The following is a 26,696-nucleotide window of genomic DNA, read 5'->3' as shown; positions in this document are numbered from 1 at the left end:
CATGAAATTTTTCCAGGAAATAGATTTGCCACAGGCTTTTTTAATGCTCTCAGAGCTAAATATGCTGTAATATGCATTAGTTTTGTTGAGTGAAACTTTTATTTGCCTTCAGGTAAGGAAATATAAGAGGTCAGTGAATTTTTAGGGTGGAAAAACATCAGCTTGTCACCAGCTAAAATAATTTATTGAATGTAAATCTGACCTATGCATAAGTTCTTTAAAAGAAAGAAAGGATACTTTCATTGTACAAATTTTTTACACATCAAAAAAGCTAAAAGAAAAATTACTGCATGAAACAAAACTGGTCATAATAGAAATAACAGAAATAAATGCAGTATTTTTTTATATTGCAGTAAACCCTCTGTACAATGTAAAATAAACTCTTAAATGTAGAAAGGAGAGAGTTCAAGGAGGAGGGGATTTCCTTTGGGAGGAAAGAACTCTCAAAATTGCTGGACTTAATTTTTTAATAACTGAAAACTTGGGGTTTAAGCTCTCTATTAATGTGTCTTTCACATATTCCTGACCTCATCATCTAGAGAGAGCTGCCATGCTATTGTTCGTTATTTTTTTTGTCTCGAGTTGAGAAGATAGAATGTAAATGTTAGAACATTTATTTAATTGTGTTGGAGTTTTAAGAATTAAATGAGGTTTTGTTTTAAAACCCAACAGTAGAAGGAAGGGGAGATTAAATGTGAAAAGAAGCCAGTGTCAGACTTCTTAGCTTCCTGGTTAAGAACAGTGACTATTTCTTCCATATATTGGACATAGCTTTATCCATGGTTTGGGCTACTTTTAGGCAGAGCTGTTTCTGTTGTCAGTTCTAGTGCAAAAAAGGTATAAGGTTTGCAGCTCTTCTTTAAAGCCAAGTGATTTAGCCATATTACATGTTGGTGACTAAAATTTTTCATCCCTTTGATTCCTGAGATTATAACCATCCTTTTAAAGTAGCTTTGTAACAGTGAAGAAAAAAAGATGATTTGCAGAAAATTTTAAAAGCTGATCAAGAAGATCTCTGTGCTGCATAATACTATTAATGAAAAACTAAATGAGAAGAATATAATACTAGCCAGTGTGGGTTTGTGGAAATTAGATGTATAGTGAGTTACATTTATATATTTTGGTCAGAGCAGAACCTGGTTGTAAATACATCTGTGGAATACACTAAAATTTCTACATGGCTTTTTGCTTGAGTGTTCTGATTAGTAAATTAACCTGTCACAAATTAAATGGACCTCTGACAATGGCCATAAGTTAAAACAAGAGATTCAGCATGGATTTATGGGGAATTTTTCTGTGTGAGAGCAGTCAGGCTGCGGCACAGGCTGAGCAGAGATGATGAGCCATCTCCAGCCTTGGGATTTTGGCATGGCTGGATGAAGCCCTGTGCAGCATGACCTCACCTCAGAGCTGACTCTTCTGTGAGCAGGAGGTTGGACCAGAGACCTCCTGATGTTCTTTCCAGTTGGAATGATCCTGTGACCCAGTGAATGCCCAGTGCTGCTCAGAGTGTGTTAGTGTCAAGCAGCAGAAGCAGCCTGATTAGGACATTGGCTTCTGAAATGCACTCCCAGCTCCAGCTCAGTGCCAACATACATGCACCCTCTGCAAATCTGCTTTTGTTTTTCATTGACAAGTATCCAAACCCTCTCTCCCCACTGCTTGGGAAAAAAAAAAGCAGGTCTTGTCTTGACAGCATCTCCTGGTGATTGCTTCTCTGTCTTGTTTTTCTCTTGTGCTCCTTATTTCAGTCTCTGGACCTATTAACTTCAGAATCTTTTTGTGTCTTCACCGTTCTTTAGAGACTACAGTTTATAATGCTGCCTGTATGCTCCTGTGTCCTTATGTCAATCTTCTGCTTTCATAGCTGTCTTCTCAGGGCTCTGTTATAAATCCCTTGAGCAGGAACTTTGCTGCTATATTTGCTCAAGCCTGTAGCTGTAGTTAAAACACTGACATTTCATACACCATTTTTCTATCAGAATTTTTCTGTCCAAAATTTTTCAGACTGTCCAAGTCAAAAGCTGCTTTGTAACATATGGTGTATTACTTTCTACCTGTGTTCTCTCTGTTTTTGAGGGGTAAAGTTTGAATATTACCATGGTTTTAGCAGAAAAATGAGAGAACCCCAGTGGTTACCCCAAAGAGTGGAGAATGTGCAGCTAAACCACGTGGAGTGGAGGACATGGAAAACTTAAGTAAATAATTATAAAAGCATAAGTAAAAGTGGTCAGAATCTTATATAAATTTGACTTGGGAGAGAAGGAATCGTAACATGGATGATCATGTTATGACCATGATGCATAGGTGTGCTTTGTTGGAGGAACTGCATATAGACCCGACAGTATTTGGCCCTGGTGCCTTTTGTTCTCCCATATGGTGAACTTGTGGCATTAAATGTATTTTTTTCCTCTTTTTTTTTTCTTTTTTTTTTTTTTCTTTTTTATACTTTGACATACCTGAAATAAGACAGCTGTATTGTATCTGTCTACAGTGGTGTGGTTTTGGGTGTTTTTTCTTTTTTTTTTTTCTTTTTTCTTTGTTTCACAGCATGCATTAAATGCCCTGGTATGTAACCCTGAGTGTATTGAGTTGTTCCACTCAGACAACTTTGCACAAAGCATTGGGGAATTGTTTCATTTTGATTTGGAGAGAAGAGGCTGACTTACACAGAAAGGAATTTTGAAAATAAGCTAAGACTTTTGTAGTTTGGGCAGTTGGGAGAATAGAAAAGGACACATACCTGGCAAATGTCTCAAAAGGCCCCGAATTTAGACACCAACTTTGAAAATCTTGGCGGCTGTGTTCTCCTTTTCCCATGTCTGCAGTCAGATGCTGCTTTTCTGAAAACTTTGTGCGATATCTACCAATATGTTTTGGCAGCATCATTGTGGTGAAATGGTACCAGGACTGCTGAAGCTGTAGCTTTCTCATTACTCCCATGAGTGAGCTGATAGGTAACTGCAGTTCAGACTTCTCTGTGCTGAGGCGCTGACCCTGGACTGACGTTAATGTCTCCTTTTATGTGGACATGAGTCTAAATGTGCTGATGCCAGAGTGGCCTATATTGCTCAGAGAAACTGAATTGTATTTCAGAAATATTTTTATGATAGCATAAAAGAGTTTCAGTAGCAATGTCATCAGGATCACTAAGATAAGGGAGCTATGTGCTTTTCTAGAGGATGTGCTCTCACTTAAATTTGTCTTTTGCTCACGAAATAAAGAATTTAAGGGATGTTCAATTACAAGAACCTGACTGTATAAATTAGAGCTAACACTTCACTTGGTATAAGAATTAACCAAACAACCAGCAATAAATGTCATTTGATTTAAATATCTTGGGCACTTCTGTATGCTGACAGATCTAGCAGGCAGCTTTGGATGGTTTTGTCACTGCATTTAGGTAATTTTCCTGTAGCAGAATCTTCTTGGTTAAAAGAACTTTGTTATGGTTTCTGAATCAATGCAATTACGAAGCAAATGCTTTTGTAAAGTGTTTGTTGGTAATGGAATATGAAAGGGAGAAGATGTTTTAGCTTTCACTCCCCAGCTACTTTAGCAATTCTGAAGTTAGGAAAATTTTGATTTTAGTTTGTTAAGTGGATTTGATTTCATTTTAAGTCACTGAGAAATAAGAAGAATTGGATCTCTTAATATCATTTCAACTACCTTATTTTAGAGATGAATACTAACTCTGTTAAATTACTCAGCTGCATTATTCCTTTAAGAGTAATAAGTCTTGATAAAATACGAGCTTCAATCATTCTTGTAGTTTTATGATTTCCTTTAGGAGCAAGAAGAATTAATAGTATTTCATTCAGATCTTTCCTTTATTGTTTTCAATAACATGTAGGGTGAATACCACCAGTCTAACATGTGTACATTAAAAATACCTAGATGGCTCAACATTAATCTTAAAATATTAAAAAAATAAAAACAGTAAAGGAGTTTTCTTTAAAACTGTACATCTTGTTTGTTTCAGGAGAAGAGGCTAAAAGAAAAAGCAGCAAGGAGAGAAGCCAGAAATAAGAATGCCCAGGTAAGGGGTTTTGTTGTTTTGATCAAGCTACTGGTTGAGGTTTGAAACTGTTTACGGTTTTTAAGTTGTTTCATTCCTTCCTTTAATAAACATTGTTGTGATTAACTGCTTTTTAAAGGCATTTTCTGTTTGCTTGTCTTTTCTTATTCCCTTGCACTGATGTGGTTGTAATAACTTGTTATAGAAGGATTCTGATAAAGCATGAATATATATGTTTTTGTGTGTATAAATACATAAAATGTGTGGAAGCCCTTTGGAATTTCATCCTCTTCATTATGTATATCAGGTGAGTTGCAATTTCAGATGAAGTACTGATGCCGTTTCTTTCTCTGACTTGGGTCATGTTTATAATTTGTAGGCAGTGAGTTAATTTTTTTTGTGTCCCAAATGTCACACCGACCTTTTTCTGACAAACCGTTTTTTAAACAGCAACTACTTACATTGAAGTTCATTCCTTTCCCTCATTACCCCAAACAAAACCTTTGTTATCCTTTTCTTCATGTGTATGTTGCTAATTTCCTAGAGGCTGTTCTAGTTTTTCATGTTGCTTGGTATGCAATAAACTGAGGTTTCATTCAGCTGCAGTGATTTCTGGAATATGGACATGGTGATGTGTGACACTGCATCTACTTTTGCTACACTTGAATAGTTATGGTTTCTTCTTGACAGTCAGCAAATATCTTACTCCCTTGAGAAAATCGATAATGTTCTTTGTCTGATTTTTGCAAGCTGGCTGTGCTCTGGGAGGCTTAAGTATAGGAAGATGCTGCATTGTGTAACTCTGAAGTGGAAAGTAATTACAGTTTCAGATGAAAAGCCTAGTTATGCTCAGTTTTAAGTATGATTCTGCCTTCAAAGATGGCAAGCTATGAGAGCTGTTGGCATCATGACTCCCCAATCAAGCAATAGAAATTTTCTGCCTGTAATTGAATGTATAAAGATGCATACTTTTTAATACATTTAGCAAGCATTTTAGGAAAATTATGGAATGAATAATTAACAAACATCTTAATAAAAGGAGAAAACATTGATCAAATCAGGCTGTATCACATTCATGAATACTGCTTGTTAATTTTGCCTCTTTTTAGGGAAATAAAACGTTATTCAGCAGCTGTGGAAAGAAATCCATTTCTTTCAAAATTATCTGCTTGCTGATGTACATCTCCTATCCTGTTCTTGGCCAAGCGAATGAATCTCTCAGTGCTAATGGAAAGTGAATGAAGTTGATCCCTGTTGAGGAATGATTTTGCAGGGGGGGGTTGTGTGTCCATGGGCATGGTATGGGTTAAATGTGGTGCCTTAGCCCCAGGCCCACAGTTTTGTACACTCTTGCCTCTGTTCTGTGCAGCACTTGCATTTGGGAAGCTGATTTCCTAGTGCTGGTCTGGTGTGAGATTGGCACATGCTCTCCTGGAGGCTACCAGCTGTGCAGAGCTGCTATTGCTTTACTTCATTTCATTCCGGAAGCACTTGTCTCACTCTCTGCAATAAGGTGCAAGCCTCAGGAGCTGACATGTCTCCTTGATGAAAAGTGTTGGGCTTTTTCTGTTGTTTAGAGGCTATTCTTGCCAGAACTCTGTGCAGCCAAGTCCTGTCATTTTCAGTGTGGCTCATTTCAGGGAAAATGCTTCCACTGGGAAAGGCTGCCAGCTTGGACCTGGGCTGTTCACGCCTGGAAGTGGAAGGGAGCAGTAGACAGTAGATAAAGGTGCCAGTTTCTGTCTGCTGGGTGTCTGAGGAATTAATTAAGAACACTGCCTGCTTCTCAGGATCTTAGACATGAGGCCATAGTAGCTAAAGTTCTACATAGTCTGTGTCGGGTATGACTCAAGCAGCTTGTACAAGATACCCAGGGGAATAAAAAAGGAGAAAATGGTAAAACACAGAAACTGTTGGAACGTAAACCAGTTTAGAAAATATATGCTGCCTAAATCAGGAGTTCAGAAAATGTTAGCATTTTCGCTAGCGCTTTCATAATGTGGCTTGTGACCCACTTACTCTGCTATGCACTACTCCTTTGGTAATTAGTAATGTTTTCTTGAAAGGGAGAGCAATAAGGAGAGCCAAAAAAAGTAGAAAAGGTATTTTTAGCCATGTTAATGGAGTTTAGCAGCTGGAAAAAAGGACTAGATCAACAGTTATGAGTAGCCAGTCACTTCAGAGCAGCTGTGGTCATAATTTGTTTTCCACATCTATCTGCTTTATCCTCTTGTTTGTTTTATTAACTGTCTCCCTCAGGTTACAAACTCCTTGCGTTACAAAGTATTATTTTGCTGTCTTTTGCTAGTACACAGCCCACCAGTTCTGACATGACCAAACCAGAAATTTACTTTACCATTCTTAGTATTAAATTCATAATTCTTTGTCAATTTAGGGAAAAAATAATAGAAGAAAAATTACAGGAGAGAAGGATGTCCTCTCTTTTCCTCTGGTACTGCAGGAGCAATTGCAGGGAAGATTTTGCTCAGCCTTTGTCGTGCTGGGGCAGGCCAGGCTTGCTGCAACTGGAATTGACTAACCAGATTTTGGCACGCTCTGCTGAGTGTGCCTGAGCAGGAGATTAGATGAGTAGGTAGCTGCAGTGTTATTGACTCCACCTTGGATAAATCTGAATGCAATAAATAAACTAAGTAAGAAATGAAGACTCTTAAAGGATGCTTTGGAGAAAGTATTTCTAGGTATTTATGGCCATTAATTAATTTTTCATGCAAAAGGCTGTGAAAGCAGATAAAAGAAGTCTTCTCATATATTCTTACTGAAGAAAAACTGGAAATTTAGTGTTTCAGGGTTTTTTTTAATCTTAAGATGTTTAATTGTCTCCCATTTTATGAGACTTTAATGTGATATGTACAAATGAAGTGTTTTAAGATGAAAAGAAGCACATGCTTTGTCCTCACTCAGTACTGATTAAATTATAGTCCTCAAACCCTCCAACAGATTTCAATACTGTTTACTTAAAGAGCGTCTGGAGAAAATTCGGCAAGTAGTCTTTTGAGCAAGAAGTAAAGCACTGAGTAGCAGCAGCAGGAAGCGACAGCTGCCCCAGGACAGGAGCTGGGTGTTACTTGGTGAAGCCAGCCCCTGGCCCCAAGCAGGACATTCCTGTGCTCATGGCTTTTCACTTTTTCTTCTAGAATCTGCACATACTGATTTCTTAATCTGTTTAAAGTACTTTCAGGTTTCAATCAGTATTTAAAGGTCCTTGCTCTGCTAGCAACTGTTAGCTGCAATGAAGCTTAACAGGACTGTATTTCTCCTTTAGTGATTTTAGTCTTTTGCTACCCTGATGCCTTAGAGCACTACTGATATGTTGAGAATTATGAAATGAGGAAGATTTTGATTTCTTTAAAAAAAATTGTTTTCATGAGAAAGGAATTTTCTGGGAGCATCTAAACAGGTCTGTACTTCAGGGGTGGAGAGCAGAGCAGGAGTCAGGAGACGCTGTTCCCTGCCCAGCACTGATGTGCTAGGTGATCCTCAAATATCAGCTCCCAGTATCATGCAGGAAGTGACACCTGGCCCCTAAAAGAAGGCATTGATTGCTGTCTGCTAGAAATAATTTGGATGTCATCTGTAAGCAGTGTCAGGAGGTAAAACTTGCTCAGTCATGACAGTTCGGTGCATTGATTCAGGTTTTGGCAGTCCTGTAGCAGTTACACCATGCTGGTGTCCAAAGCAAAACAAAAACCTGAAAAAGCTCTGACTAGCAGAGCAAAAGCTGTTTATCAAAGGTCCACAAGAAAAATGTAGCCTGCTGAAAACTTAGAAAAATCCAGCTTGAACACATTTTTCTTACTGAGATGTTTTCTCCTATTTTCACTGGACAAAATTGAGGATGGGGATTCTTACCCAGCTGGAAAACTGACTTGTGGAAGAAATCCAAGAGCTCGGTTGTCAGGAGTGCTTTTTCTCGGGAATGAATGGTTGCTGAATAATTATAGAACATTAAAAGATCAACAGCAACAGCAGGATAATAAATATGCTTTAACTTCTCTCCTCCCTTTCTCTCCTGTTCTCTCCCTAATATATTTTGCTGTTCCCACAGGAATTAGTACTTGCATATGAGATTTTACAAAATATATACTATATATATAATTTAAGATTTTTCAGAGTCCCAATCTTTCTGCTGTGAGCACATCTTCAAAATACATGTGAATGAGCAAGGGACGTATACTCAAAGATATGGCAGATTCATGCCTATATCACATCACTGCAAGCTATAATGCTCAATATAGCATTCACTTTTCTGTGCTTTGTGCCTCTGTTGAGATTTTAACCAGAAAACTGCTTAAACCCACCATTGTTTTAATCTCCAGCATCCCCCATGGAATTTGAGATACACTTGCCAAATGTAGCTCAAAGAAATCTTTGCACCATGTGGGAAAATTTAAACAGGAAGGGAGAAGTCAAATCCCTTGAGTAGGTGTGGCTGATAATCCACTCATAGAAATATAGACTTCAGAATATTGTGAAAATTCTTCATCCATTGTGGATAATTCCTGTAGTTACTGGATTTACATGACCTCTGCTTCTGCCTTGAATTTCCCTTTTCTTGAGATCTAGCCCACAGCTTGTGCTTGGGCTGGAGACACTTGAGTTCAGTGTGAATGTGAACTGTAATTTCAGTGTGCAAAAGAGGTTTACAGGAGTGAAGGAAGAATTTGGTCTGTGTCTCCTGTGGATCCAGGTTCCCAAATCCCCTCGATCGCTGGGGCCGCTGAGTTTTCTTGTGAAAGTCTTATGGGATAACTGGTAGTTAATGGTGAAGATGCATTGTTCTGCTCACTTTTCATGACCCTCTCATGGATGGTGTTGAGGTGTTGCTTGAGCTCCCTGTGATTTCTGGAGCTGGAGCAGGGTTTCAGGGCCAGATCATTCTGATGGTCTGGAGGATGTTGAGATTGTGGAATTTGTGGTTCTTAGGGAGGAGAGAGAGTTGTGTTGTGCTGGTGTAGCCTCAGGACAGGCTATGCCTTGTCACTGCTGTTTGACAATCACTGCAAAGGACTTAACTTTATTCTTCATCAGTAATTTTTTTGGATTCTGAAAACCAGAAAGAGCAGCAGAAAATGAAGTCATGTTCATCTACAAAAACTTGCAGTATATTTAATGTGAGGAGCTTACAACTGAAATTACCATGTCAATTTGATCCTTTTTAATAAGTCAAACTTCTTTCTTTAAACAATCTCATTAACCTTAGTTTAGAAGTAGTTCTGGTCTGTTAACTCTTGCCTTCTATATGCACATCCAAAGGCTGTAAATAGCTTTATTTATTCAATACAAGGGGTGAGTGTTTTGAATCTCCTTGAGAAGCTCTGTGAATAAACAGAGTAATTTGGGATATCAACATCTTAACATACTAATTTAGGAATTTCATTTCAAAGTCAAGTCATGAAATGGAAAATGAATTCCTGATTATGAACTACTTGTAAGCTGAAACTTTTTTTAAAATCAAGGTATTCTACAATATTTAAAGTTAATATTTGAAAATGGGTATTATGTGTCTGTATGGAAATGTTACCTGTATTTTGCTTTTTGAAAACAACATTGATTCCAGTTAATATAACAATTGAATTGCTTTACGTAAAGCTGTAATAAGTCCTGTCTTCTCTGCAATTAAGAATTTATATGATTAAACCAATATTTCTGTGTTGTGACCCTGAACAAGTTACAAGTAAGGATTCTGATGGACTGATTTGCCAATTTCCCATGCTTCTGTAAACCTTTTCATTGCACCCAACAGCACACTGAGGATTTCAAACATATTTACCAGATTGACCATTTAAACTGATTGACCATGGCTATAGCAATTGAATTTTGTGAGTATAATGTTCACAACTGTTATTTTTAATCATATGTGGTATGTGATGAGAGTCTGCTGCTCTACATGCCAATAGCTGATGTTTTACCAGTTACTGAGGTGATTTTTTCATAGACAGAAGCATAGTAGTGGGACTGTGGACCTTGCAAATACTCTCTTATTCCCTGAAGGTCTACTGGGGTGAGGTTAATGCACAGTGGATCAACACAAATGCATCTTCATTACCATGTCTAATATACCTATACCTTATTTCTTGTTGTGTTCACTTGCACATTCATGGTGAAGAGCGGAAGCTTCTTTTTTCTTCAGACTTACAGGGGTTTTTTTTCTAATATTGGTGGCTTACAGTTCTAGGGGAGCTTTTGATGAAATATGGATTTTTAAGAGCAGAGTAACAGAATTTCTGGCATGTTAGGACAAAGGTTATTGTCTTACTTGAATGTAAATGATTGTTTAAAATTTCTAGGGCAATACTGATGAAATTTCTCCAGTAGACTCCAGGAATATTACACTGCTTAATTTGTTGTTCTTCGGGAAAACCTTTTGTTTTTAGAATGTCTGTGTGCGTTTGATTGGAACAAAGGTTTTGGAGACAACTGCTGAGCTTCAGAGCTTTCAATGTGTTAAAGACTACACAATTTTATTTATTTCACAATCAACAATAAATTGGTATTTTGAGGGGAAAAGAAAACAATTAGGTTTTCTTATTAAAAGTTTAGGCTATAAAAATTGCAAACTGAGTAAGTATGCATTTCACTCTTCCTCATGACTTACGTGGGTTTGTAATCATTTATTTATATCATATAGTTACAAATAACTCTTGGTAGTTGTAGAATTGAGGAATGCTTTAGCACCATTACACAAAAGCTCTTGGATGGGGCTCAGCAAAGAAGTGAATATTTACTTGAGTTACTGCTTCAGATCCATCCCTCTTTAGAGCAAAGGAGGTATACATTACTCTGCTTCATTTTTACTCTTTGCCTGTCTCTCTGGATATGAGGAGCTGGATTCCACCACCAGGTTTCTGCCTGCATGTGGCAGTGTGGTGGAGCACAGGGGAAGCAAGTCAAGAGCTCTGCAAGCCTTGCACAGTGGCATAATTTCTTCCTAGCTTCCAAAATTTTTTGGTCAGTTTCTTCACTGATTTAACATCCTCTTCAATAGTCTCTGTCTGAGCAGCACATGGAAGATTGTTTTGGCCCTCCCTGACTCTGGCCATGGAATAAGAGGCAATAGATAGTGCTGGAGCAGCAGACCCGCCAGTATGAAAAAAAAAACCAAAACAAAACAAAAAAAAGTTCTAAAATGTTATAAACCTTTCTTTGAGCATTTTCTTCTTAGTAAATAGACCACTATATGAAATGAATTGTAATGATACTTAATTTATCTGCTCTATGTTACTCCTTAATAGTGTTTAGTGACCAGTATTTGAAATTTCTCTCCCTCTAAAGCACAAAATTTAAAGCTGTTACTCCAAGCTCATTTGCTGTGTTCCATACATGAGTGGAGCAGCAAATTGTTGTATATTACTGTGGAGTTCTTCTTGCCTTTGCCCCACCACAGTCCTTTGATGCCATAATCCACACAGTACAGAAGAATTGCCTGCAACTGAACTTCTGGAGATCTTCACCCTCTTTTCCACCTCTGCTCATAATCCTGAAGAAGTGGGAAACTCCAGCCAAGGCAGACATAATGAACTAAGGCTTACACAAAGCTTTTATTTGGGAAGTGGGTATTTTCTCTGGATTGAGAGGTCTTTTCCGTTGTGAAAAGCCAGGTGTATTCACATTCCTCAATTCTATCTGTATAAATACTGTGCAAGTGATTCCATTTCACAAGTAAGCTGTATCAGTTAGTTCAAACTTGTTTATTTTTTACCTTGGTTTGTTCTGGTAGTACTCTGAGCTGCTTTGCAGCTTTTCCTATGTGTTTGAAACTTTCTTACAGTATAGACTTCAGATGCAGGAGTTCTCCTTTGCACCATATCTCAAATGTGAACTTCAGAATGAGTTAATTGGCTGATGAGCAAGGGTAATCTATCAGATGTGTTTTGATGACATCTCCATGCAGCACGCAGTGGTATTTAGTTTTAAATTAGCAGTTCTGTTTTCTCAGCATTCCCCCCTGTTTATATTCTTGGAATGTATTACTTGCAGTATTGTACATAGTCTGCTATAGCAGTTGTAATTGCTGCTAGTGATGAAAATTGATTTGGGCAATCAGAAAACCATTATCTGCATTCTGACTGATAATGCTGCAGTTACCAACATCTTAAAATTCTTCTGATGGTTGTTTTTTCAGAATGCTCTGGGGTCATGAAGTCACTAGGATTCCAGTTGCTTTATGCTGAATCTTAAGTGAGCATTAAAAGAGAGAGAAGTTGTTTCTGGTTGTTCTCTCAAATGTATTTTTTTTTCCTGAAGTTTTTAAAGATTTAGTGTTTTGTCAGTTCTCCTGTGCCAAATATATTAGATCAGGAGTAGTGCAATATCCCTTGTTTTACCACAGTCTGCAGAGATTTTAATAAGTCTTCTATTCTTTTGTACTATCAACTGCATTGATAAACCAAGCAGTTTGTTAATAAGAAATGCCAAGCTAGTAACTAACTTGTGATTATTTAATACCTCATGGGAAATCTGGTAAGCCCATACTTCCCCAAATGGAACTCATCTTCTATGGAGTCCATTAGGACCTGGGTCTTTCCATGTTGGTTCCCTCAGTGTTCATTTTCTATACGGCCTAATGTTTCCATGCACTCTTTTTTGTATTGTTTTGTTTTTCCCTCTGGTCTTTCATGAATTTTTTTGTGGACTTACAGGTTTCTTATCTCTTGCTGTTTCCTTATCCCGTTTTCTGTTTCTTTTGAAGGAGCTAACTTCAAGCTGCTATTGCTTCTATTTGGTTACTTTCTGCTATGGGGAAACCAAGAGCCAGAAGCAAAGGGGAATAACAGGAAGAAAGATAATAGCATCATCTAGTAGCAAAGCCTTAGGAAATGTGCTCAATATTTTTGGAGAAAAGTTCTGAGGGGCTTTTTTGTTAGCTTTGTTTTCTTCATACTGTAAGGTTTAATATTTTTCTGATGTTCCTTCAAATGAATATATAGTAATATTTTGCTGGGCTGTTGCTAGGATTCAAGTTTTAAAAGATGCCTTGTCCAAATGAAGGTGCAAATGAGACCATATGCCAAAGTCAAGAGTACAGATTTTATTTAACAGTAAGTGTGAGGTACAGGGAGGGGTGGGGGATGAAGAGAGAGAGAGGTAAGTAGAAATAAAGTCACCACCATATGGGTCCTGCACCATCCTGCTGGCCCTTTTTCTTCTGGTCTTCTCTGTGGTGGGGGTCCTGGAGTGTTCTTGTGGAGACACCACTTTTACAGGTTTGCACAGAGTGCATATGTGTTCCTACAGCTGGAGCTGCATGTGTATAAGGAATTGCTTCCTTTCTCACATTTCGCCATGGTGGGAATTTTGGTAGATTGACAACTGATCCTTCCTCATACTTTAAGGAAAATACTTGCAAATAAGTAGAATTTTCTTAAAAGCAGCTTTGCAAAGCAAACTGTTACGACTGATAATAAGGTAAGTTGAGCATATGTCAGTAAGGCAGTCAGCAGCATGTAATAGGATTAGACCTGGTTTATAGAAGTATATTACTCTCATCTCTTCATTCTTTTTGGACAATCTGCCAAGGCTTTGAAATTTTTAGCAAGAAATATTCTGGGTGGACAAGGAAAGGTGATTGATTAATTACAGTCACAGTAAGCATACATTTACATGATGTACGTGAGTGGCTATTTAAGGTGAAAGCTCATAAAGATCAGTAAGTTTCATAATAAATGGCAATCTCAGTCAATTTTCTTTGCTAATTCATATGCTGTTAAAAATGCCAAAAGTTATTAGCATTTTTAATTTCCCATCGCCTAATATTCTAGCAGACTACGTATCTAAAAAAGTAGTCATTAGCTAAGGGTCATTATAACTATTCAAGGTATTTACTAACTTAAGAAATGCATAGAATTTACAAAATTCATCCTTCCTAGGTATCTGCACAGCATAACTCTATGAATAAAACCAAAGCTTTCTGTTTATTAATTTAAGTCATAGCCAACCAAATCAGAGTAGGATAATGAGAAAATTAAAACATCTTTAAACACCTTTTTCCTACTTCTCCCAACTTCCTGGGCTTAACTTCACTCCTGAGTTCTGTACCCCAAGCAGGATGAGTGGGCTGTTAATGTGGCTGTGGTCTGTTCATCACACATTGACTATGCTGCTCCTTCCTCCTTAGCAGAAGGACTCCTCACCCTCTTCCCCCTGCTCCAGCATGGGTTTCCTCCCAGGGGAGAAAGTTCTCCATGGACTTCTCCAGCATGAGTCCTTCCCCAGGCTGCAGTTCCTCACAAAGTGCTCCAACGAGTGCCCTCCATGGGGTGTAGTCCTTCAGGAACAGGATGTTGCAGTGTGGATCCCCCATGGAGCCACAAGTCCTGCCAGCAAACCTGCTCCAGTGTGGGCTCCTCTCTCCATGGGGCCACAGGTCCTGTTGTTGTGGGTGAGAGGGGGACCTTCAGACAAAGTTTATTAGAGTCACAAGGTGCAGAGAGGACCCCTTTTCTTTCTGAACTCCTTTGCAGAGAGAAGCATCGGTGAGGCTGGATCTGATCTTAGCCCCAGACTGTCAGTGCTTTAAGTTACTCTGTCCTACAGGATTAAAGATGGCAAATCAGATACATTTATGTCAAACGAATTATTTATTATGACAAATTATTAGATAAAATATTTTCATCAGATTTATTTACTACACAGTTTAAAAGCTGAAAATACTGGTACCATTTAGTATAGTATAGTGCTCTGTGTCAGAGCAATTATATTAAAGCTAGCAAAAATAAGCAGTCATTAAATAGAGATTGATGTAACTCGCCATACCAACAGTTGTGGGCAGATCTCCTTCACTCAACCAGAAGGAGTATCTGTGAAGGGACATTCCCACTTCAAAGGGAGCTTCATACACACTCCAAGAAGGATTATGTTAAAAGAACCCAACTTATGAAAGTGAACTGGACTGGTACTGTGTAAAGTGATTGAGTGCCAGTCATATGTCTTCAAGTCATCTTAGGGACTTACCTGCCAAGTCTTTGGCTTGTCATCAGGGTTTGAGTTTGGGGTTGATGAGACAGACTGGTTTTACCATAATTCAATACCTAACCCAGCACATGATGTCTCCTCTCAGCCCACCAGTGACAGCTTGCAAAACAGGACATTGTTTGAGTTCTTTGGCCACATTCCAAGAGCCCTGCTACATCTGCCAGGAGCCTCTGGAGTGTGGGCTTCCTACAGGGTTTACAGCCTCCTTCAGGCATCTATCTGCTGTGACCTGGTGTTCTTCACAGGCTACAGGTGGGTCTCTGCTCCCCCATGGAGCTCCGTGAGCTGCAGATGGACTCACCGTGGTTGGCATCATGGAATGGAGGAACATCTCTGCTTCGGTGTCAAGGCATTTCCTTCCCATGCTTCGGTGATCATTGTCTGCAGGGCTTTTTTTCTCACATTTTCTCACTCCTCTTCAGCTGCAGCTGTGCAGTTTTTCTTCATTCCTTTAACTATGTTATCCCAGAGGCACTGCCACCATTGCTGATGGGCTTGATTTTGTCCAGTGGTGGATCTTTCTTGGAGCTGGCTGGCATTGGCTCTGTCAGATGGGGAGGGGAACTTCTGCTGGCTTCTCTCAGAAGCCACCACTGTAGCTCCCCCCTGCTACCAAAACCTTGTCATGCAAACCCAAGACAGGGACCCAGCTGACAAATGTAAAGCAAAGAGAGCTAAAATTAGAAGAGGTAAAAATAGAGGATGGGAAGCTAGTCTGATTGGTCTTACAAGCAACACATTTATGCTTAATTCTGTCAGTTAGGTTTGCTGTATTTGTTAGGTCAGACTGTGGCTCAGACAAAGTTAACAGAAAAGCAAAAGGTGTCATGCTGAAAAACATTCATTTAAAATTTGTTTTGAAGTCTGTAAAAAATTAACACATCTTTAAAATTGGTTCATATGGCCAGACTGTTCGGATTTATCCCGTGACAGAAGGACCAGATCACTGTTTCAGCCTCAAGGCAAGAAGACAAATTATTTATTTACTTTGAAGGTAGTTTTCTTAGAAGCTTATCAGAAGTATTCAACTGTATGATGCAGTTGGTGAAAGGACTTTTGATGTCATAGTATTGCGTCACAAAAAGGAATTTTCTTATGAGCGTATTTGTGAGGGAATTTCATCCAGTTCCCTCTGTTGCCGGTGAATGCAGGGTTTGTAGTACCATGGCAGAAAGACAGGTCATGTATTTGTTCTCCCTTTTTCAGAGGTGCCATGTGGACACAGGTGAGGAGTAAGCTTGGGCCCATACTTTGCAGGATGCTGGCTTCACTGTATGCGTGTTTATTAGACAGTCATTGCTCTTCTGAGATTGGGCTGCTCTGACTGCCAGGGGTTGAAAGCACTTTTTGGGTAGTCAGTGAGGGATCGTTGTGAATTCCTGCTGCAGTTCATCTTGAACTGTTTTTCAATGTCTTTGTTCTCAATAATGCCAATGATACTGAAAAAATTTAGAAAACACTTAAATGTAGACAGAGAGCAAGAGATTAGTGCAGATATCTGATTCACCAACTGAAATACGAATTCTTTTAATTTGCGCTGCTTAAAATGAGTTGACATAATTCATTACTACAAATCAATGAGATTAGTTTTTCAGGTGCTAAAGAAAATATCCTGTATTGTTTGTTCTGAAAGGCATTTGAAAGATAATTCCCTGTGTAATTCATTAGGCATTGCATTTCAAACCCAGTCTTCAGCAGAAATTGTTTTCAGATTTTTACAGATTTTGTAGTTTTACAAATTGCTAACTGCATTTGAGTGTCAGACACTGAGTGAATTAAACTCCTAGAAGGCTTCTTGGTAGGAGCATAAAGAGCATTAAAAAGATTAATGCAGCCTGCATATATGGAAGTGCTTAGGGATTTTTTTCTGTCACTAAGAGCATTCACAGTAGCATCAAAATATTCTAGAATTCTGGAAAGATAACCCTTTGTAAAACTGCCTAAAAGATGGTAAAAAGAATATTCGCTAGATAAATTACTGTATAATCCAAGGCTCTGATCTGTCTCAATAAGCAGGTATTGACTTAATATAAGGATCTTTTTGTGGCCATCTGAGACCTATATTATTCTAGAGGCTTTCCATCTTAAAATCTATGAATATGAGGATGGATTTCTCTGTTAAAGGATTCTCTTTCTGCCTCTGATTTTTAGCTTTTTATGTTAGCAAGAGGAATCAGAGAATCTTGTTGAGTTCTGGTTCTTGATAGCCAGAACATAGAAAATGGCTGACTCAGTTACCCATTGCTCACTTATGGATAATATCTAGTGAGGCCTTTGCCAGACTGTGAACGGTATGCCAGTTTTGGAGCAGGTCTGTGAGTCCCTCTGGAGAAATGAGGTAGATCAAAGTGACTTCACAGGTGCACAGGGAGTGCCCCTGGCTGGGGTAGAAGATAAGCAGCTTTGGTCTAAATGGATCTGCTGAAGCATTTCTAATTGACAAGTAGGAACTAGGAGAGTGATTCACTTAATCCTTGTTGATGTTCTCTTTTAGTAACTTCCAGAGAAAGGCAAAGTACAGAGTAAGCTTTCTAGCCAGCTTGAGTTGTTGTATAGTGAGTTTTAGTTCCTTCTCTAATCTGGTACAGTGACTCCTACTGATCAGTCTGTTGTTTCCTGTCTCATTTTAAGCCTGAAGTTAAAATATTAATGATAATACTGATAAAATACCAATTCTCATAAACATTGTACTTCTGCTGTGTGTGAGAAATGCTGCCATAGTCTTCTAGTTTCATGCATTCTGGGTGTTTGCTGGCTACAGCCTGAGCAGCAGGGTCCCAGGAGGAAGAGCAAGCTATTTCTTCAGAAGATGGCAGCAGTTAGGCTTTCCCTGGTTGCTGAAGTCATGGAATGAAAGAATGGTTTGGGTTGGAAGAGACTTTAAAGATCATCTTGTTCTAATTCTACTGCCATGGGCAGAGGCACCTTCCACTAGACCAGGTTGCTCAGAGCCCCATCCACTCTTGCCTTGAACACTTCCAGCCATAGGGAATCCACAACTTCACAAGAAACATCTTCTAGTAAGTCTGGAAGTATTCCAAAAAGAAGAGTATTTTTTAATGATGTGTGCTATTGGACAAAGATGATTTGGCCATAATGAAAAATCTATGTTGTACATAAATTGTTCAGCAGTTCTGTAATTTTTCTTAGTGTATATCATGTAGACCTCAAAGCAAACTGCAACTGCTTTCAATAGTATCTCCAGAATATGCACAAGAGAATAGTTTCAAACACACAGGGAGAAATTGCAGTTTTCAGTTTTGGCTTTTTTGTTGGCTTGTTTATTCTGCTTTGTGGTGATGTTGAATAGGACTTTTGCTTTGTCCCTCTGCATACTGATATCTGAAATTACCTTTGGCAGCAAGATGCTTAGCCTGTTTGAAGTTGTCTTTCTGTCCTCGGAAAGACCCTTTTAGCTCAAGCATTTTTCAGATATTCGAGTCACAAGCTCAATACTAGAATGAAATAGTGTCATAAACAGTATTAAAAAGAATGATCTACTTGCCCTGATATTTTTGCCCTGATGTGTTTCACTATAAAAGAAAGCGACACAGCATCTTTCCAGAACCTTTTGCTCTCTTCCTGGCTCTTTACTGGTAGCTTGAAACATCAGGTAGATCTATAGCTGCTAGAGCTATTCATCTATTACCCTCCCCATTCAATAGAAATATTTTCAGTCTTTTTGCTTTTAGGCTGCTGTAAAATGCTGAAAATGCCAACACAGAAGTCTTTGTCCATCAACCACTACAGATGTGACTTTACTGTAATTAAAATACATATACTTTAAGTGTGATATTTGTAAGCAAAGATAAAAACTTGCCTGTTGGAAAATTGTAGTCAAAGGCTGCTGATAAACTACTTCTGCATCTAACTTAGTGAAGGAGTAGGAAATATTCTCTGTAATTCTAGTAATATTTTCCAGGCTGCCCTTAGAAAAGCTTTCTTACTGTAAGGAGCCTCTAAACCGAATGAGTCTTCCATAAGTCTTAACTGAAGGTACTTCTAGAACACTCATTGCTGGTGAATGCAAGTGTTATTTAAAATAGTGTTATGTAAGTCTTCGTGGACTGAATTTTTAAATTGCCATTTAGCTTTGAATTCTGACGAGCTTTTCCTTGCATGCTACCTTGACAAGTTAATAAATTGTTGCCCAGTATGTTAGACTCTTTAAATTTTGCTGACCTTGTGACTAGTACTAAGTGCCTCATGATCTTTCAGCGTGTTTTTCCTCACAGCAGTCTCTAATCAGGATTTACTTTTGTTCACATGTGCAGGCAAGAGCAGTGGGACATATTGAGTGAATTCCGTGACTTGGGCCTGGAGCAGAGATTTGAGTGGGTTTTCCCACTTTTGTCATGCTGGTGGCTTGCTTGCTTGACAGTCTGTCCTCTCTGAAGGGCTTTTAAAAAGAGAAACAATAGAAAGATGGAGTTAAAAAGAAATTGCAATGTATACATGATGTGAAGATGGTACAAGCTTTTCTTCCAGTAACTGTAAATCAGTCAGGTTTCCACTTCTCTCTGTATCTCTTGCTGGTAACATCACCTTCCTACTGAGAGGTATTTCCAAAGGTGTTTTCCAGGCCATATTGTTACACTGAGGGCATCAGAATTTCAACAGCTTTGTCACCTAACCATACAAACTGTCAGATGTGTGCAGATTACAATTAAAAGTGTAGGTATGGATTATGGTGGCTTCTTGAAAACAAGAAGTGTTTTTGTAAATGTGTTAATCCTTTCCAGTTAGTATACTTTATAGCTATCTTAGCTTTTCATTAATTGACTGCCAGTGTTTTTATGGCACTATTCCTGAATTATGGCAGTAAAGTTAGCTTATCACAGTGTCAGTCCAGCAAAATAGAAAAAACATTATACTCAAGGTCAGTAACAGATTTTTCTCTCACTTGGAGAGTCAAACTGCAAAGGTATAGAAAATGGCTGCTGCAATGCTTGAAAAAATCTCAAGTCTCTGAATACAGAGAGGAATCTTCTGTACTACATATGAAGGAGAGGATAGAAGCTCTAACTTATGTTTTACTGTTTTATCTGAAATGTTCTGAACACTTCCTTTGGAAGAGGATTCTTTGGAACTCTTCAGGGAAGTCAGACCACTTGAAATTTTGTTGCATTCCTGTTGTTTGTGAAGCATCCTCATGAGTCATCTTTTCTGGGAATGGTTTTTAGAAGGCAGTGGAATAGATTACATAGGAATATTCTTTATAGTCATCAGACAGTATCTAGTAGTTTGAGGAACAACTGGATTTTTTTTTTTTTTTAATTTTTGTGTTTCTATTTTGTAAGCTTATTCATCTGTCCTGTCTTGTAGCTTTCAAAGCTATTTAAAATGAAAAATTCTGTCCTAATGCACTATTGGAAGTAAGGCCTTGACGTTATGGAAGCTCTTTTTAAATGAGTTTTTAAAAAGAAAGCCTGAATATAGTTTTACTTTTTTTAAGATATCTGATGATAAACTTTAATTGTACCAAAAGAAGTAGAAAGTATTAATTTTGACAGTAACAGGCTGGGTTTTTTCCAAATCAAAATCTTCTTGTACAAAATCTGCTCTTGTACAAAAAATATTTTCAAGTAGCTTAATAGTAGTAATACAGCTGTCTCTGAACAGCAATACTGATTCATTAGCTGAAAATGGTCTTAAAAAGCAATTAAAATGATTCATACCAACGGCATGTATTTCCATGGTCAAGAGGTTAGAGAGGCTATCAAAAACTATGTTACTAAAGTGCATTTAGAAGAATCAGGATGAGATACATTGGTTTGACTTCCAGGATCAGGTCATTAAGTTAGGGCTAAAGTTAAAAGTAAGCTATTTGTTTGTCTTTCACATTAATAGAGTAGTGGTACATTCCAGTGTTAAATTTTGCTTGTGACTTTCTGCTTCTTCTGGAAACTGGAGTATATTGCTGAGGAGAACTTAAAAGTCTTTTGGATGTACCTCAGGGGTATGTTTTACTCTTGGGTTCAGGATTCAACCTGTCACCAGATACAAAAAATATCTGTTTCTTGCAATCTGAATCATGAGGATAGAGGGTTTCTCTTTGTTTTGCTCTGTAATTAGAGGAACAGCACCCTCTGAAAATGTCCCTCTACAAATTCCCAGCTTTCATGAGAGCTAGGAAAAATCTTTCTGAGTTATTTCATGGTTATATTTTCTGGTACTTGTACAAGATCTGGGGTTTCCCTTGTCAAGTTTTGCTAAGTGTTCTAGTATGTGGCAGCAGGGTTGTTATGGAACGCCTGTCTGTCCCTTCCATTCCTGCGTCAGTTGAGTTTTGATGCTCTCTAGATTTTGTTTCAAGCAATTGAGTTGTTTCTACATAGTAAAAGATAAAGATGTTGATGATGCAGTGGCACTTCTGACATGGTACTGCTTATAAATATTGCTCTGGATGTGATAGTGTTTTAATGGTATCAGAGTTTAACTAAAAAAATACAGTCAGTTCCATCATATATTCTGTACTTTAAGCTCAATTACCTGAAATCATGATTGGAATAGGTGTTCTAATTTCTCACTTTTCCCGTTTTTGTATGTGTGTGTATATATATATGTATATACACATAAATAATATCAAACAAGAAAAAGCTGAAATGGTTAATCCTGGTATTATTTTTGTGTACTGGTAGGTGATTTCTTGTTGATGTTAAAAGCCCTATCACTTTGAAATGGTTTATTTCTTCTGTAGTTGTGACCTTGCCTATTTAAATTCTGCTCCAGTTGAAAAAAATTCACAATCATCAGTCTACAGGGCAGCACTTCACAGAAATAAAGAGAAAGCATAGTTGTCAAGCAAGTGGTTTGATGCAGATGCATTTAGTTGAAGGTGTTGCTCTGGCCTCCAGTCATCCAAATGTTGTCCTGAATAATTTTTTAACAAATTTTACTCTTTTTTTACATATGCCGTCATGGCAGCTTCATTAATTTTAACTGCACTAAAATAGTTGTATGCTGGTAACAGTTTTAAATTTATTTTACTTATATGAGATGTTAATAAAAAACTGCTCTCTAGTATATTTCTTGGAGTGCTGCAACATTGTAAATTAAATAATACTTCAGCAGATTCTTGTAGCTGCCTCTTCAGTGAGACACACAGTGGACTTCCAAGCAGAGAAGCCTTGAACCTGACACCCCTGACTGGGTCACGTGGTGTCTGACTAAGGCTTAAGATTTCTTAAGATGAAGTAAAATACCCTTGTATTTTAAATTTTTTTTTGAGTCTTAAATCACAGACCATATAATAGGGGTGATCTAACTTAAATTTTATTTTAATTAGTGTGCAGCTAGAAACATTTAAACAACAAAAGAGCACAGATCTCCTCTTTCCAAGGTGCTTTCAAAGAAAGAATGGCTGGAAGCACAGCCTGGCTTAGATATTTCAAAATTTACAAATAATCTGTGCCCTCTGTTACCCATTGATCTCATTTATCAGCTTGTCACGGGAAGCAGTATTTGGGGTGCTAAAATGGATTGCCAGCAAAGTGCTGAAGCTCTCAAAGAAACTAATCACCTTCAGCAGTGGTACCTCTTCATCACAACTGTGAAGAGGAGTTATGGAATAGTGACTTTAATTATGCCTTTAAGAAAAGGCATCTACAAATTACTTTTTAATCTTTTTTTTTACTTATACATAATGTATAAAGCAGGATTCTGTACTTATTTAATAAAAATAGACTTAATACAAAAGCAAGTTTAATTAAACTCATAACTGGAGATGTCAGAATGCTGATCATAGGTCTGAATATACTTCTTTCTAAATTTAGTTATATATTCTGAATTTCATGATGGATATTATGTACTCAGTGCTTTGGGAAGTCATGCATAATGTAACAAGAATATTCAGTTAACAGTACCTCTAGCAAATGTTCTCTGTGCTAATGCTGTATGCCAAGTACAATGTGCTATAACAAATTATTTATTTATTTTCAATAGATCATTAAATTTTATCCTCAAAATTTTGTGAATTTGCAAGAACTTAAAAAGGAAGCGTAAGCCATTTAAAATACATGCGTGAGGAGATAGGTTTGTGGATGCAATCAAATCATAATTGGATTTTATAATCAGGTTGCTCTTCTGAGGCAGAAATAATTTTAGTGACTCCATAATGCTGAAATCCTACACTTCTCCGTGGCAAAGACTTGTGGTCCTGAAGAAAGGAAAAATCCTACTTTGAAAATAAAATGTTCCCCTTGCAAAGATGTGTGACTGTGCAAAGAGAACCAGGCACTTAGGGCCCACCATTTCTCAGTGGAGAAATACTGCAATGTCTCTGAAATCAGTTTAAAAGTCACAGTTCTTTTGTTTGACTGTCTTTATCTGGTATAACAGATGCAAAAGGTTTCTAAGGAAGAAAAGTGTTGGCTTTCATATTAGGTCAAGAATTGAAGGATTACACAAATATCATCCACTGCAGGTAGTGGAGAAAGCAGCATTTGAATATAATTTCTATGTGTGGGGTGTGTTGTGGTTGCTCCCTTCAGATTTTCATCGAGATTGAAATACTAAGGACCAATGACTCTAACTGATCCTTGAGGATGGGTCTCCGGGGAGAATTAATGTGGCCTCAGGAAGCCCTGCCTGACCCCTCAGCAGTTCAGAAATACTTAGCAAAATAAGTTTAAGCATTTGTTTCTGCCAGAGATGGAGCACCCCAGCAGGGCAATACGTGGCAGTGTCTATGCTGCAGGCAGTGGCTGCTGTTTGAGTTTGCTGTTCCTGCCCCCAGTGCTTACTGATGGATGGCAAGTGGAGATTGCAAGCAGACTGTGTAACACCAGAAAGTTGGTAGAGCAGTTCAGCTGTTTGCACTGGAGTTCAGTGAGCAGTGAAGTTAGGCTAAAATGACTTCTCCTGCAGCTTTCTAAGCATGTTGTGATCTATTTTCAAATCAGAAAGATTAATATTTATCCTTCTTGTTTTCATTTCCTTCACATATTCTATATATGTTGCAAATATGTGGGAGAATGGGGAAAAATAATCTTATGTTTATTAATAACAAAAAGAGTTATTAAAATACATATTTTAAATTGTTAGGTACATTTTTTATTTTTGAGAACTTTGAAATGGTGGCTAAAATGAAGATATTAAGGAATGACCTATGAAAAACTTGCTAGAAAAATCTAAAAAATGATTCAAGAAATAAAGTTGCTGATTAAGTTTCAGATAGAGATGTGATTTAGAGGACAGTCAGTAACAGAGATAATTAACTGCTTTTTCATAACAATTTGTATCCTTTCCTCATTCTGAAATACTTTATTTACTTGATATATTTGATAAGTTAAATTCAAGGTGCCATTAAAAGTTGAAAACATATTAGGATTTGAGGAACTGTTTATCTTTGTTTACTCTAACCATCCCCTTTCAGCCAGTGAATGTAAATTAGGCTTGAGTCTTTTAGCTGTACCAAAATCTCATAAGATACAATGCTTAGAAGTAGGAAATTTTGCTAGCAGCAGATAATGTTTAACATGTAATAAATGTTAAACTTACAATACAGCATCTGCTTGGATCGATTTAATTTTGCCTACATGTATGTGCTGTATTTAAGATGATCCTATTTAATTAGTAACTTTTAAATAATATGCATATAATATACATATTTTAGAAAATAATTAAAATTCTGGTTGGAATCAGTTTCAATTTAAGATGGAATAGGAATCAGCTTGACACTAATGGCGATTAAAAAATGAGTGATAATCAATTGGCAAAAAAGTGATTGCTCTTCTGTCATTTGCTCATGCAAAAGGAAAAAACTAGAAATTGAAATGATTAGCATAAAATAGTGGTACACATTTTGTGTTAAGTCCAGTGTAAAACAACTGTGCCCCAGAATACTGGCATTAAAAAAAAAAAAAAGTAGCAGTGATTACATCTGAAACAAACTGTGGGAATTAAAAATTTCCTGATTTTAATGGGGTTTAAACAGTGATTCAAATCATTGTTTTAAGTTGACTCCCTCGATGTTGCTCTCTCTGATTCCTTGAGAAATGGATGTAAAACAACATTGCTTTTGTTTGAAAGTACAAACTTTCACTCTTTATACTGTGCAATGTTAATGACATTACTTCTAACCGTACCTAAGTTTGATCATTCAGATACTTTACCAAAAGGTAATTTTCAGGGAGTTAGGTAGAGCCATGTTTCACAAAAGCTGTCCCCACAGGAGCTAAATGCCAAGGTAATCAATCATACAGCGTACTGCATCCTGTTGTTATGGATATAGTACATTATTTATGCAGTATAAAGATTTTTTTTAGATGCTGTTCAAATGAACAGGCTAGCACATGATGACTCTAGGTTGTAATAAGTTACATGAGCTGAAAATTGCAATTTCATAGGTTAAAATTTGTATAGATGCCTTCAATGCTTGCAGCAAGTTAGAAACTGATTTGCTGCAAGTGTGGACTTTCTGGGAGCAGCAAAAGTTCTGCTAGAAGTCTGTAGTATGTCAGTTCCATCTACACATGAGTATTTGTATACCACTTCTGTTTCTTACTGAATCCAAGAGTTGTTACTCAGTCACTGGAAATAGGGTAAAACTTTTTGGCAGCAGTACAAAACCCAAAGACTGTTTGAGAGATAGCACAGTTTAGGTTCTTCAGCGAGCCATTGCATAGGGTATAAATAAGCACGGTCTTTTGATGGAAAATTGTCTCAGCTTTCAATTTTTCCCTCACTGCATTGTTCCAAACATTTTGGTTTTGCTGAGAATGAGATAGTCATCTTCACCAGATTCATTTAATAAGCTGTTGTATTTGTATGAGAAGACTGATAGAAAACAGAACGGTGGTGGAAGAAACAATGGCTTCCATGCAGTGAGGGTGACCTGCTTCCCTTCTCCCTGTCAGATATTTTGGTTGGTTTGAAGGGAAATTTGCAGTCATACCTGTATAGAGTGATTTTCAAGTTGTGATCATTACCCCCGGTGGCTGAAGAGTTCTGAAACTGAGAGACTTCCAGGGTTATTGGCAAAGCACTGCTGTTCCTGACCATGACTTGATATATTTTATTACTGTTACCTTAAGTTAAGTCAAAAAGTTACATGCTTTTTGAGGTTATGTAAACTTCTGAATACTTCTGGGAAACATTCATGGCTTTGGTAAAGAGAAGAGGTGCCTTTGTGTATTCCACCATGCATTCTTTAGATCTGTTGCTATTGATTTCATTCTTCTATACCTGGAACTTCTTTCTCTTGGCTTTTCTACATCCTTTGCAGTAATGCAGTCAGCTCTTGTGCCATTCTCATGCCTTCTTACTCTCCCCATTTCCTATTCTCTTCCATTTTAAAATAGATTTGCACAGCTCTTTTCTCCCTCTTGGCTCCATTTGTCATCACTTCCATCTCCATCAGATCTCTCGGTAGTCTTCCCCTCTTAGGCCCTCTCACTTTTGCCTTACAGGTCTTCCCTGTTTGTCTTTGATTTCTACTTCCACACTGGTCTTTTGTACTTTTTGAGCTGCCACGTAGACGTGTTTTAGTTCTAGTTCTACTCAACATACATTGATCAGCCTTCCTCTCACTTGCTGGTCATTCACTTGGTCTTTCCATACCCACTCCAGTTTTAGGGGGTTTGCAAGTGTGACCACACTTTGTTCTGCTGTCTCTCTTCTCTACTAGCTCCTCCTTTGTAATTTCTGGAATCTTACAGTATTCAGTCTCTTTCTGTGATGATGT

The 26,696-nt window shown here is 37.7% G+C and overlaps 1 protein-coding gene across 1 annotated transcript in view; it reads left to right on the top strand.

Moving 5' to 3' along the window:
- Positions 1-26,696, top strand: part of DDX10 (DEAD-box helicase 10) — a 155,145-nt gene that overhangs the window by 110,869 nt on the left and 17,580 nt on the right. The window contains exon 16 of the mRNA XM_064409331.1: positions 3,983-4,039. Coding sequence (XP_064265401.1) covers positions 3,983-4,039 — 57 coding nt within the window. The remainder of the gene's footprint in view (positions 1-3,982; positions 4,040-26,696) is intronic.

This window comes from Passer domesticus, chromosome 2 (genome assembly GCF_036417665.1).
Source record: "Passer domesticus isolate bPasDom1 chromosome 2, bPasDom1.hap1, whole genome shotgun sequence".
NCBI lineage: Eukaryota > Metazoa > Chordata > Aves > Passeriformes > Passeridae > Passer > Passer domesticus.
This window is presented reverse-complemented; position numbering and strand designations above follow the sequence as displayed.